A 15,331-nucleotide genomic window follows, 5' to 3' on the forward strand; every position below is an offset into this window, starting at 1 on the left:
ATCTATCTCACCTACGATAATGAACTCATATTATCTGCAAGAAGTAGTATCATAGCCCGTGGCAAGGCAATTCCACAGTATTAATTTCCGGGGTCCGCAGCAATGTCTCTCAATCCATCCGCATAGTCCTCGCCCGCATGACCACAACTCACCAAGCGTCAACTCTAAAAACAATTGTCCGATAAAAGGATGAGAAATGCTGGAGAAACCCACCCAGTTCTCTCTTTGATTCCTTCCTTACGGCTCAAATGTCGTCGATCTCACACCAGCGAAACCGGATTGCTCTCTGCACAACTGCAATAGTATGAACACGGTCTCATCTCGGAAATTAGATCCACGCCGCTTGACTCCCATAGAACGAACGCATCTGAGCGATGATAACCATGACAGCAGCAATTGCCACCGTCATAGGGGGGAAAAGCAAGCCAGTAGTTCCCGAGGGTCCTCAATCCTTGACATTGCTCTCTCTCGCTGTCTCTCCCCCTGCCCCCGAGCGAACCATCCAATTCTAGTGAACAGACATGTTCACTCCCGCCAACACCCCAGCAACACCAAGGCCACTCGGCAAGGCCACTGCTCAACTCACAACCAATGTGATATTCACAGCCATGATCCTGAAACCTCGTGAACTCTGGTTCAGCCACACATCAATGCACACCCGCTGGTGAAGGGGCTTAGTGTACGTGCTTTGATAGAGAGATCGAGCACAATGCAGAAGCGAACCTTGCGCTAAACAAAACCCCCAACCACCACCATCTTAAATCTATGGTATGCGGGGTTATCCATTCATCTCCATGGCCGGGAATAGTAGAATTACGATTTCAGGCTTAGTCTACCCGATACCGGAGTCGAGGAACGCTAAGAACTACAGAAAGAACCCTAACCGAACGCTAGTCATTGTCACCATCACTGTAACGATAGTAGCAAGGAAAGGTTGATGTTCCCGCTCATAGATCGATCGGCTATTTCAAGCCCCCCCTACCCCCACCAAACTCCCTCAACCCCACCAGCATTGGTGTATCAGGATTATCCCGCGAATAACCCCCTCACTACGATGCTCCATGTCTGAGCAGAAGCAAAGCACTCCGTCATACGAGTGCTGGGCCTATCGGTACGGGTCACTGCTATCCATCGCCTTGACAGTGCGCTCGGAGGTTTGGCGTTAAGGAAGAGAGTCCTGGAGATTCTTCCCGATCTTTAAATCCTGACTACACCTGAACACATTGCTCGTTGGAAGAAGTGTAAACGCCGTTTGGTGGGACAAACACTGTTAATGGGCTCCGAAGACGTCTGTTTCCTTTGTTCTCCACGGCGACAAAAAGAGGTTTGTAATCGACTCACGATTCTCCAACGCAGAATATTCGAACCTCTGACACCATGTAAATCAAGAAACACCCTCGCTTTGATAGCTCACCTTTCGGTAATCAACTCATTATCACTACGATTGATACACTGGCCCAAAAGAAGAAAATAAAAAAGATCGAGTCGATCGTGGGTCAACTGGGAACGGCCAGCTGGGATTGAAACAGGACTGCGTCGTCTAGAATTGAGTGTCGCACAAAATGACACCCTCATTTACAGGTAGAGATATTTAGACATAAATGATGCGAGAGTGAAAACGGCAAAAGCCAGACAGAAACCTTTTGTAAAGCCTGACGCCAGAGATGCGACCACCAATGTAAAACCGCGCGACCATGAAAAGTCAAAGAGAAAGAAGAATCTGAGACGCGAAGGGAAAAAGGACGATAGTATAGTGTTTTATAGGTACAGGGACTGGGCGGCGACGATATCCCTGCGCACCTTGGTCAAGGCAGTTTCGAAAGTGCTCTCGAGTTCTTCGCTGCCCATGACCTTGGCTGCCTGTGCCATCTGGCGGATACACTCCTCAAGTCGGCGGAAGACGCGGATCAAGCTGCCTTCGTAAACATCGGTCATTTGGCTAAAAGGAAATGGAAATTAGCAATTTGCGAAAGCAAGATTCGTGATTTAAGAAAAGTGAAAATTGACTTACCAGATGTCAGAGAAGGACTTTCCGTTCGCCCATTCATACATGACCTCCATCAGTTCCCAATGGAAACTGTTGACGTATTCTTCCTCGTTAAGGGCCAGCTTGGATTCCTGCGAGACCTTGGCGACGATCCGAGCCTGCGCTTGGATCTCCTTGAGGGGTTTTGCCAACTCATCCCGTGTCAGAGCAGGGGTCTCCTTGGTCTTTTCCTCAAACACGAAGACACTCAGAACGGCGGCCACTTGCTCCGGCGTAAGCTTGTTAAAGAAACCGTTGAAGAGCAGCTCGCTGAGCATGAGTTCATCACCCGTGCTGATCTCGCAGGCAACCCTGGCTTTCAGTTGCACGACCTCGGCTTCATTGATGAAACCGAATCGACGCAGGACCCGCTTGCGACATTTCAGTTCATCGAGCTGCATGATGGACATGGCATCGGAGATCTTCTTCTTCGTCTCCTTGACCTTGTTCCCGAGTTCCACTTTCTCTGAATATTGATCGTACAGTTCCGCTAGACGAGGAGAGTTGTGCAGGGGGTTGGTGAAAAGTCGGGACTCAAGAACTTCAACTTTCTGTTGTACCATTAGGTAAAGGCCACCTTGCTAGTAGATGGTTCCACTTACACGTAGGGTCTTCTTGAAACTGTCGTCTCTGATTTCCATATCCTCGAGCGGATCCATAGTAGCGATGCCATCCGGAAAACGCTTGTGTACTTCAGCAAGAGTCTTCTTCATCGAATTCCGTGTATCCCTAGATTTCAAATCCTTCGGAGGAAAGAGGCGCGGCTTGCCAATGGCATGAATGCAGCTAAGGACAATTGGAACGACCTCCATGGAAGTCTTCTCGCCCTCCTTGGGCGGCCGCACTCCAGCCGGCATGTCCTCGAAAGACTTAGTGCCGACGGAGTTGCCAGCAGCAATTTCGAGCAGAACGTCGACGACGTGTTGCTGGTGGGGGGTGTACTCCTCACTTGAACCCTTTGGTGCCTTGCGCTGTTTGGTATTGACCACAATACCCCAGCCGAAATCATGATCCTTATGCTTTACCTGAAGCAGGCGACCAGGTTGTATGAATGGAAGGCAGTAGTCGGGATACGTGATGACAGTCCGGATCTCGTCGTTGAATTTCTGAAGCTGTTTACGCAAGTCATAATACTCGCGAATGGTGCCTTCATCCTCAATCTTCATGTTTGCACGCTTTTCCTCGAATTCCGCAAGCTCTGTAACATAAGTTAGCATGAGAACAAGCAAGACAAAATGAATAGACTGTACGTTTTTCAAGCTCAGCAACACCGGCTGTGTTTTGAAACTGGTAGAAACATCTCTCGAGCATGAACTCGGGCGAAATGCCCTCCACACGCATAAGATTGAGAATCATGTTGTAGCCCAGGTGAAAAGCCGAGTTCAGTCGATCCTGCTCACCGCGCACAATCTCCTTTGCAACAGCAGGATCCATCTCTTCTCCGACCATCATAATGACGATACCACGTTCATCTAGACCTCTTCGACCAGCGCGACCAGACATCTGGATGAATTCTGATGGAGTAACCCAGCGTTGACTGAAGCCGTCGAATTTCCTCACGCTCGTGAATACAACAGTCTTTGCCGGCATGTTCAAACCGATAGAGAAAGTTTCCGTAGCAAATAGCGCCTTAATCAGACCTTCCTGGAACAGAATCTCAATGGTTTCCTTAAGGATGGGAAGAAGTCCAGAGTGATGGACGCCAATACCACGGCGCAGAAGTGGTAGGAGGTTCTGGATCTGGGGCAAATTCCGGTCTTCTTCCGAAAGCATCTTAAGGGCGTTGTCAAAGACTGTTTGAACCATCTCCTTTTCTGAAGGATCGTTGAAGGACAAGTTCTTCATCTGAAGGGCACCGTTCTCGCACTCGCGCTTGCTGAAACTGAAGACGATGACAGGGTTGAGGTTTCGAAGCATGATCATCTTGACGATCTTATACATATCACTCTTTTCGTCATTCTGACCGCCCTTGTTCAACCGCTTGTCCTTGCCCTTTCCTTTCCTCTTGGCCATGGCATCTGAAGGGTCATCGCCCTTCTTATCGGCAATGCTGCTCATCGCTTTCTGAAAGTTATCTTCGCGGAAAACTCCCCTCTCATCCACAATCAGATGCAAGCCTTCGGAGCCAACAGGATAGAAGTAGTGTTGCAATGGAGTTGGTCGGAAGTCGGTGTAAACAACATGACAGGGTTGGTTGTGCATCTTGACAATCCATTCCGCAAACTGCATAGCATTCGGGATTGTCGCGGACAAGAAAACATATCGAACCTTGTCGGGCAGGAGAATGATCGTTTCCTCCCAAACCACACCTCGAGCTGCACCATAGTCAATCATTTGCCGGGTAAATGCAAGTGCTAGGTTCGTAGGACTTACTTGCATCGCGCATGTAGTGGACCTCATCGAAGATGACCCAAGCTACTTCGCGCATGATCTCGGAGCCACGATAAAGCATGGAACGCAAAATCTGAAAAAAAAAGTGACCCGTTAACGAACTGTGGTCGGAAATCCTGTCCCAGCGCAAGAGGACTCACCTCGGTAGTCATGACCAAACATGTAGCCGTCGGATTGATGGTAACATCTCCAGTCATCAAGCCACAGTCACCAAATTCTTGTTGGAATTCACGAAATTTCTGGTTGCTGAGCGCCTTGATCGGACTGGTGTAGATGACTCTCTGATTGTTCTTCAAGCTCTGCGCGATAGCGTACTCGGCGACCACAGTCTTTCCGGCACTGGTATGGGCGGAGACCAGCACACTCTCCTCTCTTTGAATGGATGCGACAGCTACCTGCTGGAAAGGATCGAGGGTAAATGGCCATACGCGGGCAGGGTTCTCCGGAGGCTTGTGTTGAGAGATGGGCACGTAGGGATAGTTCGGCGGGATGGCGACCTGGTGTCGAACTTGGTGGGATAGCTTCAAAGATGCGGAATCAGCCGAGGCCTGCAATCCGGTGGCTCCAGCGACCTCGCGCTCCTGCTCCGTCTCGAATGAATCGGCCAAGACAGGCTCAGCTTCCTTTGTCGCGAGGCGCGGACGTTTCGCATCAGGTTGTTCGTTAGGGTCGGCAACAGGACTCGCTTCCTTCTCATCCGGTTCGGCCTCCTTCTCGTCTGTGGAAGCATCGGGGGCGTCGGGGGCGTCGGGGGCGTCGGGGATGTCTACATCCTCCGTGTCGGCGGGTGCGGCGGCGGTTGCTTTGACATCGCCATTGACCTGTCGCTTCTTGCTCTTGTCTTTCTTTGCTCTCTTGGGTGCTCCCTCAGCCGGCTTGACAGCCTGGGGCTGATCGTCGAAGACGTCGAAAAGCTCATCCATGGTGGCCGATCAACGAAAACAAGAACGGAGACTGGCCTGGACAGTTGCGACGCTTTTCTTCGAGACAAAGAGAAGGCAAGCGATCGGCCCCAAAATTTTTGGTTACCACAATGAAAGGCGGCGGCGGGCAGCTGCTCTCCGCCGGTGAAACTTACTCTTTCCGAGCGTATATCACGTGATGGTGCTTCCGGGGAGCCGCCGCGAGCGTGAGTATCGTTCCACCCAGCTCTTCCTCCGCCCCGTTGATTCCTAGTAAGATTACCCCAACACTCGTGCTCTGTTGCTTCATCAAAGTGCGTAACTGCTTGCAATTCCCCAATCGCTTTTCAATTGAGCCTAACACCGGTCAAGATGTACGCTGCCTCCGCTCTTCGCGCCAGAATGGCCACCTCTTTCGTCGCCCGTCGTGGCTTTTCCACCACCCGTGCCCAGCTCAGCAGCCCCTACCACTACGCTGAGGGCCCTCGCTCTAACCTTCCCTTCAACCCCCTCACCAAGTACTTCTTCTGGAGATACTGGGCTTTCATGAGTTTGTCTTCCCCTCGTCGCCGGATGGCTACGTTGTTCAATGCCACTAACTCTTCTCTACCAGTCACCGGTTTCGGTGCTCCCTTCGGTATCGCCGGTATGTTATCAATGGCTCTACAAGCACCTCTCTTCCGCAGTTTTCTAACTTACTTTCATTACAGTCTGGCAAACCTACAAGACCCGCTAAACGCCCTTTTGTGCTGTGTTTCTTCCGCGCGCAACCGAATGGGGGGAACTCGGGAATCGGTCGAATGTGTATCCTAGATCGGATGTTTTCGGGAATTTGTATAAAGTCGATGAATTGAGCACGATTTTGATTCGGAAAATAAACTGTGGCAGCAATTGCATTTAAAGACTCGCTTAGATTGTAGTTTCCTGGATACTGAAGAGAGAGAGAAAGTTGCAGTGCGTAGTGCGGGTTGTCTGATGCCTTATTAGAATATGGATGAAGTCATTGGTCGATTTTTGTCTAAGAAAGGAAAATTAAAACTTTGGCTCGGCATCTGATAGTCTATCCTGAGCAATCATTGGTTTGCCGTTCCACCAAATCGAACAGAAACACCATTCTTCTCTCAAATTTAATTTCTATGACGGCCAGCTTGAATCTCTAATTTTATTTTATCTCAAGGTTTTCTGTTTCCCTTGCAATATCTCCAAGCGGTCGTCGATTGATGGCCGCGGGGTAGAAGACTTGCTATTCCGAAGATGCGCAACCTTAAAACCGTGCGCCTCGCTGAGGTGCAACTTCAGAACGAGCTTCCTCTCACAGCTACCGCGTGGGACACTGCGTCCGACGCCGTTGTTTGTACCTTTGGTCCGACTGCAACTAATGCAGTCATCGAGTTGCGCAGAAAGCGTCACGACGCCTATTTTTCAGACCCTGTAGGAGCCGATGTATTCGAGTGCATCGCATCCTGGGATGCGCCATGCCCGCTTCCCGAGCTGGAATGCGATCGCGTATTGTCACTACATTACTTCGCCGATAACTTGACTGCCTGCCTAGTTCTGGAAGGTGGTGATATTGTCATCGTTCGCGAGGAGCCTCTCCCCGGCGAGGACAAAATCGAGATTGTGGGCTCGGTTGATGTTGGTATCACAGCCGCCGCTTGGTCTCCTGACGAGGAGCTTCTCGCCTTGACTACCAGGGCAAACACTTTCCTGTACATGACCAGGGAGTTCGAAAATGTGGCCGAGATCACCTTCACGCAAGAAGACCTCAAAGCTTCCCAGCATGTCTCTGTGGGTTGGGGTAAGCGCGAGACCCAATTCCAAGGCAAACGGGCCAAGGCTCTTCGCGATCCCACCGTTCCAGAGAAAGTGGACGAGGGCAAGCTGAGCGGTAACGATGACGGAAGGACCACTATCACATGGCGGGGTGATGGTGCCTATGTCGCTGTGAACAGCGTCGAGGCTGGCATCCGGCGCGCGATTCGAGTTTACTCACGCGAGGGGTCTTTAGATAGTATCAGCGAGCCAGTTGATGGACTGGAAGGCGCCCTTAGCTGGAGACCTTACGGTAACCTCATCGCCGGTATTCAAAGACGCGATGATAGAATCGACGTGGTCTTCTTTGAACGAAACGGCTTGCGCCACGGCGAGTTCACCCTCCGCTTGACAGAAGAAGAGCGCTTGACATGGGCCTCGGATATCTATCTAAGCTGGAACGTCGATTCGACCGTACTCGCCGTTCAATTCAAGGATCGCGTTCAATTCTGGACTATGGGCAATTACCATTACTACTTGAAGCAGGAGATCCCTGTTGTCGTGAACCCCGGTTTCACAAATCCATTCACTTTCAAGTGGCATCAAGAGAAGGCCTTGCGGTTTATTGCTGGCGCTTGTGGTGCGGAACCCATGCTACTTATAATCAGAACTATGCTAATTGTCATGTAGAGTCAATGTTGGACGTGGAGTTCGTGCTTGACGTTGCTCATGGCTCTACTACAAGCCCGACTGATGTCGGTGCTGTCGGTGTCATAGACGGAAGTAAGTGTTCGACTTCATTTAGGACTCTAGGGTGCTAACATGATACAGAAAACCTGAAGCTGACTCCCTTGAGGCTGGCCGGTGTACCGCCTCCTATGGCTCATAATGAAGTGACTCTTGACTCGAACATCATTGATGTGGCATTTAGCAAGTCGGGAACGCGTATTGCTATCCTCGAGAATGATCGATTCTCCGTCTTCCTCTGGTCCCTTAAGACTAGACCAGTTCCTGTGCCGATCCTCGAGTCCAGCTATCCGCTCTCGGATGCCCCGGACAGCCGGCCTCGTCAGATCGTTTTTGTCAATGAGACCGAAGTTTACGTTCTGAAGGGCAATGGGCCCAACAACACCTGCATAGAGCGGACTACGCTTGAGACCCGAGAGACGAAGGTCGCCTACCAAGCAGTTGACTCAGAACAAATTGTGTCCATGTTCGCATCGCTTGGGCATGAATCGTTGTGGTTCTCTCATAACCTAGGACCAACCCAGCCGATCACCTACTCTTCCATCTCAATGCCATCCCCCGAGCAGTTCGAGGTTGTACCATGGAATCAAAGTCCCTCTGTCGATACGTACTGGGCTCAAGCTGTGCAGATATCTGAAGATGAGGTATTTTGTCGTCCGCTGACCGTTTAATCCCGATTACTGACGTTTCGCAAGACACTTCTTATCTCTATGACCAAGTCGGGGGCTTTGTATGCCAACAAGGCCCTACTTGCTAAGAACTGTACCTCGTTCATCGTCACCCAAGCTCACGTCATTTTCACCACCTCGTTACATCTCATCAAATTTGTACACCTCACGAGAGCAGAAGGTACGCTTAACCATGGCAGTGCTCGCCCTACAATTACTGACGTGGGTAACATAGAAATGGATGTACCTCCCGATACTCCTGAAACGGACGAACGCTGCAGAAGCATTGAGCGCGGAGGACGCTTGGTCACGGTCATGCCTTCGACGTTCGCTGTCATCTTGCAGATGCCCCGTGGCAACATTGAGACCATTTATCCCAGAGCCCTCGTGCTTGCGGGTATCCGGTCATTTATTGACCGTAAAAACTATCGGGCCGCGTTCCTGACCTGCCGTAGTCAGATGGTGGACATGAACATCATTCATGACTATGCACCCGAGCAGTTCATGGAAAATATTCAACTGTTTGTCGATCAGGTCAAGAGAATCGACTTCATCGATGAATTTATCTCCCGTTTGAGGTACGAGTGCCCTTCTTCAGACTTAACAAAGCGTATGCTTAGTGAGGATTTCTAGTGAGGAGGATGTGTCACAGACATTGTACAAAGACACCCTGAAGAAGAAGGCCGAAGAATCCGCTCTCGCTGCGCTAGCCGCTCCTTCTAGCAAGAGCAGTAAAGTCAACCGGATCTGCGATGCTTTCTTGACTACACTTGAGAAGCGCCTGGATACCAACCTTCACAACCTGATCACTGCTCACGTTTGCAAGTCCCCGCCCGACCTTGAGGCAGGTCTTCAGCTGGTTGCACGTCTAAGGGGTAAGGATATTGTTCTTCGCACATCTGGGATATTTACTAACTGGGTAGTAGACCAAAGCTCCGAACAAGCCGACGATGCGGTGGAGCACATGTGCTTCCTGACGGATGCTAATCTCTTGTACAACAATGCATTGGGTCTCTATGACCTCGAGCTCACTCTACTTGTTGCTCAGCAAGCCCAGAGAGTCAGAGCCCCGATTCCCCTTCACCTAGATGCAAGCTCACAGTACGCAGGACCCCCGCGAATACCTCCCGTTCCTGAGAAAGCTGCAGCAACTGCCCGAGCTTCGACGTCAATTCGAGATTGACAACTACCTCGGACGCACTTCAAAGGCCTTGAAGCACCTCCATGCACTAAATGCTCATGAGGAGCTCCGTGCCTATGCTATCAAGCACACGCTATACAAGGACGCCATCGACCTGTACAGGTACCAGGCCGAGCAACTACGGGACATAAGCCACCTGTACGCCGACCACCTCTTCGACCGATCCAAGTACAAGGAAGCAGGCATTGGTACGTGGACACATACCCCTCCACTAATCTCGAACCTCCAGCTAACCTCACCGTTCACCAGCCTACGAATCGCTGTCCCTCTACACCGACGCCTACAAATGCTACCACCTCGCCCACCTCTGGCGTGAATCCATCTACTGCGCGATGATGGTGCCCCTCTCGGCGGAGGAACTCTCCACGCACGCCAGCACGCTCGCAGCCACGCTCACCGAAGAAACAAAGGACTACATCTCGGCGGCGCAGATCCACGCCGAGCACCTCGGCGACATCCCGGCAGCGGCGCGGCTCCTGTGCCGCGGGGCCAAATTCTCGGAGGCGACGCGGCTCCTCGCCCTGCACGGCCAGCAGACGCTGATCGCGGAGATCGTCGACGGCGGGCTTTCGGACGCGATGGGCGCGATGACGGACCTGCTAGCGGACTTCCGGTCGCAGCTCAACTCGCAGGTGCCGCGAATCCGCGAGCTGCGGGTGCGTCGCGCCACGGACCCGCTGGCCTACTTCGGCGGCGACCCGGCGCTGGGCGGTGACGGCAACGTCGACATCCCCGACAACGTCTCGCTGGCGCCGACGGATGCGTCGACGCTGGCCGGCCGCTCCATGTTCACCCGCTACACGGGCAACACCGGCAAGACCGGCAAGACAACCTCCTCGCGCCACACGTCCAAGACCCGCCGCAAGGAGGAGCGCAAGCGCGCCCGCGGCAAGAAGGGCACCGTCTACGAGGAGGAGTACCTCGTCAACAGCGTGCGGCGTCTTTTGGAGAGGGCCAACGCGACCGTCGCCGAGGTGGAGGTGCTCATTGATGCGCTGCTGCGTCGGGGCATGCGCGAGCGCGCCGCCGCCATCGAGAAGGCGATGCAGGAGGTCCTAAAGCTCTGCTCTGACAGTCGGGAGGAGGTGTTCGGCGCTTTGGTTGCTGCTGATAACGGCGCCAAGGATGCGGCAGATGGTGAGCTTGAGAATGCTGATCTCGGCGGTGCGGAAGAACCTCTGGGTACGGGCAGAGGTGGACAGAGCGTGTTCTGGGATAGTGTGACGGCCACGGCCAACGTGGGCAAGGGCAAGGAGGTCCCCGCTGTTAAGGAGATGAAGTTGTCCGCCTTGCTTAACTAGGGCTTTTAGCCTGCAGGCTTCTGACGCTTACTTGGTTGTGGTTTGTCTGTCTATTTCTTCCATTCAATGGTTTGGTAAAAGGTCACAAAAAAGCATAGAGATGTTGGATGGAAACTCATTCAATTAAATGTTAACATGATTATTAATGTTGAATTATATGCTTCGCAGTAAACGAGAATATAGACTTTCTGAATGTAGAGTTGAACCCCTCACTCTCAACATCGGAGGGAGCGGTATGGGTATCTTTTATCCCAAGGTAGTCCGCGGTCTGACTATCAATCAGCGCCCGCGGTACCTCGAGTTTGGCACGATAGCTCCTTGATTTAGTGCGCGAGGACATCGCCCTTCTCGCTGACAAGGTGATCGTTCACGCTGATCGGGCCCTCACCGACACCGGTGAGAATGACACGGCTGACGCCCTCCTTGAGCACATCCACGGCCCGCGAGTCCACCTGGTCCAAGGCAACGCCGGGGGCACTGAGATCCTTGAGGGGCTCGTAGAACGGACCCTCCCAGCCATCAGCCTTGGCGCCCAGGATGGCCTTGATAGTTCCAGCGACGAGCTCAGACTCCTTTTCGAGGTAGTAGATGACGGCGTTCGGGCCCGCATCGAAAGTGTAAGCACAGACTGTGCGGCCGACGGCACGGTTGATGTCGTGGACCAGGCGGACAGCAGCCCGGGAGACATCGTTCATGTAGAAGATCGGAGGCCAGGAGTCTAGGCAAGTGGCGTGGAAGCCGTTGGAGTCACGCATGGTGATCTCGGCGAAGGCGGGGAAGTCCCGGTTCTGGATCGCGGTCTCAATGGCCGTCATGCGCTCGGGGACAACCGTGTTCGCGCGGGTAGCGAAGAGGTTCGACGTGGCCACGGTCGTCTGCATACCCTCCGTGCTCGGGACATCCTTCTTCTCGGCGCTGACGACAAGCACGATGGCGCGCATCTCGGGCCAATGAGCGGCGGGAGCAACTTCCTCGGCTAGACTGTCGCTACCGTCCTCGAGGGTGCCGGCGCGCCAGGCAACGTACCCGCCCATCAGGGACCGACAGGCAGAGCCGGAGCCCTGACGGGCAATGCGGCTGAGATCGCGGGGAGATTGTGGGAGCTGGTAGAGGTCGGCCACGGCACGGACAAGGGCTGCAAACCCGGCAGCCGAACTGGCAAGACCGGCGGCGGTGGGGAAGTTGTTTTCGGAGACGATGCGGAGAGGGAGGGCGGAGAGCTTGGGAAGAGAGGAGTCGGCGGCTTCGACCTCCTTGCGGTGAGCGCGCAGGCTGGAGAGACAGGCAAGGGTGCGTTTAGAGGATTGGATGTCCTGGGGTTTGCCGTTGAGGATCAGCTCGTCTTGGGCGGGGTAGATGGCCGAGCAAGAAGCGGTGGTCAGGGTGCGGAGTGAGCGCTGGGAGAGAGTGACGGAGAGGGAAGAGTTGGTGGGCAGATTAAGAACAGCGTCACGCTTGCCCCAGTATCTAGAAGACTCGTGTCAGTTCCTCGGCGCTGTCATATAGATCCTGAGTGACCGCAATAGGGGGCGGTGGGGTGCATAGTAGTAAACATACTTGATGACAGCGATGTTGACGGGGGCCGTCGTGGTGGCCCGATAGACGAGACTTTCAGCGGAAGCAGCCATGATGGATGTAGAAGTCGGTTGAACCAAAATTCAGAGGTCAATGGTCAATGAAGCGTCGAAGAGTCGAAGATATAAGTATCCAAGAGGCAGGGGGGCACACGGGACGGAGGGGAATGTATGGATTTCCCCGTTGGGCAAAGAGACTGAGGGGCTCTTTTTGTTGCTCGGAATTGAAGGCGGTGAGCTGCCATTTTTTCTCCGCCTTTTCGGAGTTGTCCGCTTTTTCAGTTGAAGTTCCTGGATTCCATCCTCGATTATATCTTCGTACTTCTCATTCGCCAGACACCCCCAGCACGGTCTTGTCACATCACCGTCCCTTTAACCCACCCTCCTATATATCTCTTCCTCACTCATGGGCGCCGGTGCCAGTACGCCTTCACCCGAGCCTGCAGCTGCAGCAGCCGGAGCATGCCCTGTTGATCACAAAACTCGCGAGGCATGGCTGCAACAACACAAAGCTTCCGGAGGCGCTCCTCCTCACCCCATGCCTACAGAAGACGCTCAATCGAAGGCTAAAATGCAACGTCCGCTCTCCACCGATCGCGAGATCAGTAGCATACCGCGAGCGATCGATACTCAATCCCAGCCGTCACCTTCCGCATCACCCAGCGCTCCGCCCTCTCCATACTCGTCTCCGAGCGCATCGCATGGCGCACCATCGAACGACGAGGCCGAGACAGGTCACGACCCGAACTCCGGCAATTGGATCTATCCGTCCGAGCGACAATTCTTTGAAGCGCTGATGCGCAAGGGCAACACGCCTTCTTCCACAGAATCGGCCTCTGAGCTGGCCACCACCGTCGCGTCCATTATCCCCATCCACAATGCCGTCAATGAGCGTGCATGGCAGCAGATCTTGGACTGGGAGAGTCGAGCTCCCGGCAGTGATCCCGGCAGCAAGAAATGTGGAGGTCCGAAACTGTACTCTTTCCGGGGTCTGGGCGTTGACCCTCAATTCTTGAGCCCTCGGGCGCGGGTCAACAACCTGATGGGCTACCAGCTGCCCTTCGACCGTCATGATTGGGTTGTGGAAAGGTGCGGCGGGGATAGAGTCGAGTACGTTATCGACTTTTACCAAGGCAAGACATCGGGAGGGGCCACCGGCACCGGACTGGCCGCCAATGCTGGGCCGGGTAAGCTGAGCTTTTATTTGGATGTCCGACCCAAGTTGAACACCTGGGAGGGCTGTCGGATGCGTTTCAGTCGCTTTATGGGACTGTAAGCAGCTCACAGCATTTTCCTGATTGGTTTACGGTGCACATGTACAGGCGAACACAAGGAGTTTCGGTTACGGTCTTGGGGAAATTTAGCTCGGTGTACAATCCATGTATAACAAGGCTATGTATCATAACAAGCATAGAAGACAGCACAACCATTATAGATAGTCAAAACATCCTCTGCTCCATAAGCGCCGATTGATCATTAAGGGGGTCATGAGTGTAAACAACGAGGCCTGCCAAACGGGTGGAAGCATACGCATATACATAAAAGGTACATGAAGATGATATCATCAAAAGGGAGGAGCATTGCGACCTGATGCTGGGTCAAACAGCGATGTCGCATACCATAGAAAAGCGGCGGGGACCGACAGAAATCACCCCAGCACCGCGGCAAGAACGATGATCAGCAAGATAACGGCCAGGATGACCAGGAGACAGCAGGCCTTGTTCCGCGCATTCTTCTGGTACCGGCTTGCGCTACGCAGCTCAACATTGGCACCACGTGTGTCGTCCCCGACTCTCTCCACGTTTTCACTGATAATATCGAGTTGGCCTCCTTGCTCATGAACGATATGGGCAACATCGCGGAATAGTTCATTGAGCTCGCCGACGCTTTGTTCAATGTTGCGGATTTCCGCCTCCCGCTCGATAATTAGAGACTCCTGGAAGTCTACTTCATCTTGATTTGCTAACCGGGGCTGTTCCTCAAGAAGCTGCTCTTGCTGTTGCTGGAACCCTTCTTCAGTCGCATGCTCACCGTCTTCCACCGCCGTGCGGGCGGCCACTGCAGATGCACGTTGTTTTTCTAAAGCACGACGTTGAACGGTCTGAAATTCCTCCAATGTAGCTCTGAATTCAGAGGAGAGCTTCTGTTGCGTCCATTTTTGGGAGGGCTAGAGAATGTATGTCAGCAACGGAGAGGTGCTTGACAATGCAGACGAAAGGCAACGTACATTGACATCCTCCCAAGTGGTTACTTTCTTGATCGCCTCCCCGACATCCTTAAATCCCACCCGAGTCTGCTCCAAAAGGCTGTGAACTCGTTCACGCACACGCTCGGTATCCCGGCGCGTACCCAGGAGAGCGATCTGGTCCGATAAGCGGGTGATATTCGAGGTCAGAGTGAATAGGCGGTTGGAGAGACTCTCAGTCAAGCGGTCAAACTCGGGGTCATCGCGATAATGCGGATCATCGGATCGTCGCAGAGTTGTAGGCTGCGACTCTAAGGAATCTAAGCGATCGAAAGACATGGCTGAGAAGAACACTTTTCTAGGTGCGAGAGTGGATCGAAGGAGGAAGGACGAGGCGGATGGGAATTAACGGAACGGCTGATGCAAGCAGGCACATGTACAACAGTACATACGTCGGTAGCAGGGGGGAAGCCGATGGCGTTGTTGCCTGATTCCTAACGCCTGACCTTGCAGGCCGCCATCACCTGACGCACGGACTCTGGGTTGCCCGGTCACCTGATCCAGCCAGCTGTGGCTGGTGTGTG

At 53.2% G+C, this 15,331-nt stretch overlaps 6 protein-coding genes across 6 annotated transcripts; 3 read left to right on the top strand and 3 right to left on the bottom strand.

Moving 5' to 3' along the window:
- Nucleotides 1–1,535: 1,535 nt before the first annotated feature.
- Nucleotides 1,536–5,340, bottom strand: BO97DRAFT_480330 (ATP-dependent RNA helicase MTR4; the record flags this gene model as incomplete). The annotated part of the gene is made up of 6 exons (XM_025700744.1): nucleotides 1,536–1,939; nucleotides 2,012–2,577; nucleotides 2,629–3,224; nucleotides 3,277–4,341; nucleotides 4,400–4,490; nucleotides 4,558–5,340. 6 exons carry the CDS (start codon nucleotides 5,338–5,340, stop codon nucleotides 1,759–1,761), a joined length of 3,282 nt encoding a protein of 1,093 aa, XP_025548175.1. The 3' UTR covers nucleotides 1,536–1,758.
- A 251-nt stretch (nucleotides 5,341–5,591) lies between these two features.
- BO97DRAFT_472771 (cytochrome c oxidase VIIc family protein) lies at nucleotides 5,592–6,230 on the top strand. Its single transcript, XM_025700170.1, has 3 exons — nucleotides 5,592–5,869; nucleotides 5,933–5,965; nucleotides 6,030–6,230. The coding sequence occupies exons 1-3, from the start codon at nucleotides 5,692–5,694 to the stop codon at nucleotides 6,053–6,055; spliced, it is 237 nt and encodes a 78-aa protein (XP_025548176.1). The 5' UTR covers nucleotides 5,592–5,691; the 3' UTR covers nucleotides 6,056–6,230.
- Nucleotides 6,231–6,414: 184 nt separating this feature from the next.
- Nucleotides 6,415–11,074, top strand: BO97DRAFT_408075 (Elongator subunit IKI3). The gene is made up of 9 exons (XM_025695771.1): nucleotides 6,415–7,711; nucleotides 7,762–7,854; nucleotides 7,903–8,462; nucleotides 8,514–8,667; nucleotides 8,722–9,064; nucleotides 9,120–9,361; nucleotides 9,413–9,546; nucleotides 9,596–9,875; nucleotides 9,937–11,074. Exons 1-9 carry the CDS (start codon nucleotides 6,574–6,576, stop codon nucleotides 10,986–10,988), a joined length of 3,996 nt encoding a protein of 1,331 aa, XP_025548177.1. The 5' UTR covers nucleotides 6,415–6,573; the 3' UTR covers nucleotides 10,989–11,074.
- A 74-nt stretch (nucleotides 11,075–11,148) lies between these two features.
- Nucleotides 11,149–12,717, bottom strand: mvd1 (diphosphomevalonate decarboxylase MVD1). Its single transcript, XM_025694130.1, has 2 exons — nucleotides 12,546–12,717; nucleotides 11,149–12,455 (listed from the first exon to the last, which is right to left on the bottom strand). The coding sequence occupies exons 1-2, from the start codon at nucleotides 12,614–12,616 to the stop codon at nucleotides 11,312–11,314; spliced, it is 1,215 nt and encodes a 404-aa protein (XP_025548178.1). The 5' UTR covers nucleotides 12,617–12,717; the 3' UTR covers nucleotides 11,149–11,311.
- Nucleotides 12,522–14,037, top strand: BO97DRAFT_192252 (cytochrome c1 heme lyase CYT2). The gene has a single exon (XM_025690474.1). The coding sequence runs from the start codon at nucleotides 12,969–12,971 to the stop codon at nucleotides 13,836–13,838; it is 870 nt and encodes a 289-aa protein (XP_025548179.1). The 5' UTR covers nucleotides 12,522–12,968; the 3' UTR covers nucleotides 13,839–14,037.
- Nucleotides 13,930–15,190, bottom strand: BO97DRAFT_408077 (SNAP receptor PEP12). Its single transcript, XM_025695772.1, has 2 exons — nucleotides 14,790–15,190; nucleotides 13,930–14,729 (listed from the first exon to the last, which is right to left on the bottom strand). Exons 1-2 carry the CDS (start codon nucleotides 15,084–15,086, stop codon nucleotides 14,211–14,213), a joined length of 816 nt encoding a protein of 271 aa, XP_025548180.1. The 5' UTR covers nucleotides 15,087–15,190; the 3' UTR covers nucleotides 13,930–14,210.
- Nucleotides 15,191–15,331: the final 141 nt, after the last annotated feature.

Source organism: Aspergillus homomorphus, assembly GCF_003184865.1.
Source record: "Aspergillus homomorphus CBS 101889 unplaced genomic scaffold BO97scaffold_42, whole genome shotgun sequence".
Classification (NCBI taxonomy): Eukaryota; Fungi; Ascomycota; class Eurotiomycetes; order Eurotiales; family Aspergillaceae; genus Aspergillus; species Aspergillus homomorphus.

Excerpts from the sequence above, each read along its gene's own strand:
- BO97DRAFT_192252 (XM_025690474.1), top strand. The coding sequence starts at position 12,969 with ATGGGCGCCGGTGCCAGTACGCCTTCACCCGAGCCTGCAGCTGCAGCA.
- BO97DRAFT_472771 (XM_025700170.1), top strand. The coding sequence starts at position 5,692 with ATGTACGCTGCCTCCGCTCTTCGCGCCAGAATGGCCACCTCTTTCGTC. Across the intron at positions 5,870-5,932 it reads GAGATACTGGGCTTTCATGA|TCACCGGTTTCGGTGCTCCC; the intron begins GTTTGTCTTCCC and ends CTTCTCTACCAG. Across the intron at positions 5,966-6,029 it reads TGCTCCCTTCGGTATCGCCG|TCTGGCAAACCTACAAGACC; the intron begins GTATGTTATCAA and ends CTTTCATTACAG.
- BO97DRAFT_408077 (XM_025695772.1), bottom strand. The coding sequence starts at position 15,086 with ATGTCTTTCGATCGCTTAGATTCCTTAGAGTCGCAGCCTACAACTCTG. Across the intron at positions 14,730-14,789 it reads CCACTTGGGAGGATGTCAAT|CCCTCCCAAAAATGGACGCA; the intron begins GTACGTTGCCTT and ends TACATTCTCTAG.
- mvd1 (XM_025694130.1), bottom strand. The coding sequence starts at position 12,616 with ATGGCTGCTTCCGCTGAAAGTCTCGTCTATCGGGCCACCACGACGGCC. Across the intron at positions 12,456-12,545 it reads GTCAACATCGCTGTCATCAA|ATACTGGGGCAAGCGTGACG; the intron begins GTATGTTTACTA and ends CGAGTCTTCTAG.
- BO97DRAFT_408075 (XM_025695771.1), top strand. The coding sequence starts at position 6,574 with ATGCGCAACCTTAAAACCGTGCGCCTCGCTGAGGTGCAACTTCAGAAC. Across the intron at positions 7,712-7,761 it reads GTTTATTGCTGGCGCTTGTG|AGTCAATGTTGGACGTGGAG; the intron begins GTGCGGAACCCA and ends ATTGTCATGTAG. Across the intron at positions 7,855-7,902 it reads TGTCGGTGTCATAGACGGAA|AAAACCTGAAGCTGACTCCC; the intron begins GTAAGTGTTCGA and ends AACATGATACAG.